The sequence below is a fragment of the Urocitellus parryii genome, chromosome 2 (assembly GCF_045843805.1).
Source record: "Urocitellus parryii isolate mUroPar1 chromosome 2, mUroPar1.hap1, whole genome shotgun sequence".
In the NCBI taxonomy this organism is placed as follows: domain Eukaryota; kingdom Metazoa; phylum Chordata; class Mammalia; order Rodentia; family Sciuridae; genus Urocitellus; species Urocitellus parryii.
The window spans coordinates 20,032,190-20,034,803 of record NC_135532.1 but is presented as its reverse complement, the minus strand read 5'-3'; the positions used below and the strand labels follow the sequence as shown (position 1 = coordinate 20,034,803).

Genomic DNA, 2,614 nt, shown 5'->3' with positions numbered 1-2,614 from the left:
TAGACTCCCATATGGATTAATCTAGGTGTGACTTTGAAGATATTGTGTGGATATGATTAAAATATTTTAGTAACATTTTTAAACTTCAAGTAAGGGAGATATTTCTCCATATTCTGTGCAGGTCTAATTCAGTCAATCAATAAGACTCAGGATAGAGCTGAGAATTCTCAAGGAAGAAAAAATTACACATCTGTGTATCACTGGTAGGTTGGAACTGATAGTTTTCTGCTCAGTGGCAGGTTTTGTGCATTCCAACTTGCCATCCAGTCCACACAATGGCATATGCCAATTTCTGACAATATATCTTGGAAACGGTCCCTGGTTGAACCTGTTTCTCTGGTTAAACCCTAGGGGATACATAATCAAAATCTATTTTTTAAAATATTTTTTATTGATCCAGCGCCCCCGCCAGGACGTGAGAGAAGCTACGGCGCAGCACGGTGCGGCGCAGCTCCGGCTCCCCTTTCCCAGTTGCTGGGCGAGAGGTGTCTATGGGGCACCCGCCGCCGCCGCCGATACCGCCACCGCCGCCGCCGCCGGGTGCTGCCTCTATGGCGAGGAGGAGGAGGAGGAGCGCCAGCTCAGAGACACAAGTACATAAATAAAGGACAAAGTATTTTATGAAACAGATCTTCAATCAAATATAACATTTTGATGCTTGGCATCTAGACTCCCTTCTGCCCTCACTATGCCAGCAGCAACTGTAGATCATAGCCAAAGAATTTGTGAAGTTTGGGCTTGTAACCTGGATGAAGAAATGAAGAAAATTCGTCAAGTTATCCGAAAATATAATTACGTTGCTATGGACACCGAGTTTCCAGGTGTGGTTGCGAGACCCATTGGAGAATTCAGGAGTAATGCTGACTATCAGTACCAGCTATTGCGATGTAATGTAGACTTGTTAAAGATAATTCAGCTAGGACTGACATTTATGAATGAACAAGGAGAATACCCTCCAGGAACTTCAACTTGGCAGTTTAATTTTAAATTTAATTTGACGGAGGACATGTATGCCCAGGATTCTATAGAGCTACTAACAACATCTGGTATCCAGTTTAAAAAACACGAGGAGGAAGGAATTGAGACCCAGTACTTTGCCGAACTTCTTATGACTTCAGGAGTAGTCCTTTGTGAAGGAGTTAAATGGTTATCATTTCACAGTGGTTATGACTTTGGCTATTTAATCAAAATTCTGACCAATTCTAATTTGCCCGAAGAGGAACTTGACTTCTTTGAGATCCTTCGATTGTTTTTTCCTGTCATTTATGATGTGAAGTACCTCATGAAAAGCTGCAAAAATCTTAAAGGTGGATTACAGGAAGTTGCTGAACAGTTAGAGCTGGAACGAATAGGACCACAACATCAGGCAGGATCTGATTCATTGCTTACAGGAATGGCCTTTTTCAAAATGAGAGAAATGTTCTTTGAAGATCATATTGATGATGCCAAATATTGTGGTCATTTGTATGGCCTTGGTTCTGGTTCATCCTATGTACAGAATGGCACAGGGAATGCATATGAAGAGGAAGCCAACAAGCAGTCATGACATGAAATAGTCCTTTTTATTTTATTTGACCTACACACATGCTTGTATATAGGTTTTATCTCTGGTTGAATCCTTTGAACAATAGACAATACGTTTTCCCCCCTTTTGTAGCCCTTTTGTTTTTTGCCTTTCAGTACTAAGTATGACCGTTCCTATCTCAGATCTTAATAAATAGAAGGTATATTCAGGTTAAATTTGGCCTTAATTTAAAATATTTGTTAGCAAGCGTGTGTGACAGAGTGGGGAAAGCTACATCATATTGAATAATTTGATAAACTTTACCTACTTGAGCTTGTCCCCTCCTCCCCTCCCCCCCCCCCCCGCCCTTTCCTAAATTAACTAGCACTGACTGTAATTTATTTCCCTGTTTCATGTCTCTCCCTTCCGTTCTGCAGGAGTTTTAGCTATTTGAGATTGTGGACCATCAATTGTGCACTTTAGAGAGTGATTCCAATCCTCTGTTTTATCAGAAATTGTGGTTTTTCTTGCTCTTAGCTAGAAAAATGACCATCTGCCAACTTTCTACAGTATTTTGTTTTGACCTACAGAATATAATTGCACAGGTGTTGTGCAAATTGTTGATTCAGCAAGACTAACAACAACGAACTACTGAGGAGCTTAATAACTACTGTTTCTGTATGTAGTGTTTAATCTTCCAAGCACATCTAGTGTCTGTCAGTTTCTCATTGGCATATGTAGGCTGCTCTGTGACTGAAGAATTTTCAAACCAGCTTTACACCCTTCAGGAAAAAAAAAAAAAAACAACCTTGTGATTGGATGTTTAGTATCTGCCAGGAAACTGGAATTCAAGAGATTGAGGCTACACTTATTTTATGATAGCACACTTCCCTTGATCTGCTTTTTATTCCATCACTGTTAACCCTTTTTATTTTATAGCCATACTTATGATGCTCTTGATTTGTTGATTATACAGATCAATTTCATTAAAGTCCAAAGATAACAAGTCTTTAGGTATATTTTGTATCAAATTAAAAGAGAAAAATTGTGCTTTCATAGTTGCTACAAAGAAATACTGGAGAGATTTGGTGCAAAACAACAAAACACAAA

At 39.4% G+C, this 2,614-nt stretch overlaps 1 protein-coding gene across 1 annotated transcript; it reads left to right on the top strand.

Moving 5' to 3' along the window:
* The first annotated feature begins 407 nt into the window (after nucleotides 1-407).
* LOC144249959 (CCR4-NOT transcription complex subunit 7) lies at nucleotides 408-2,311 on the top strand. The gene has a single exon (XM_077792199.1). The coding sequence runs from the start codon at nucleotides 689-691 to the stop codon at nucleotides 1,544-1,546; it is 858 nt and encodes a 285-aa protein (XP_077648325.1). The 5' UTR covers nucleotides 408-688; the 3' UTR covers nucleotides 1,547-2,311.
* Nucleotides 2,312-2,614: the final 303 nt, after the last annotated feature.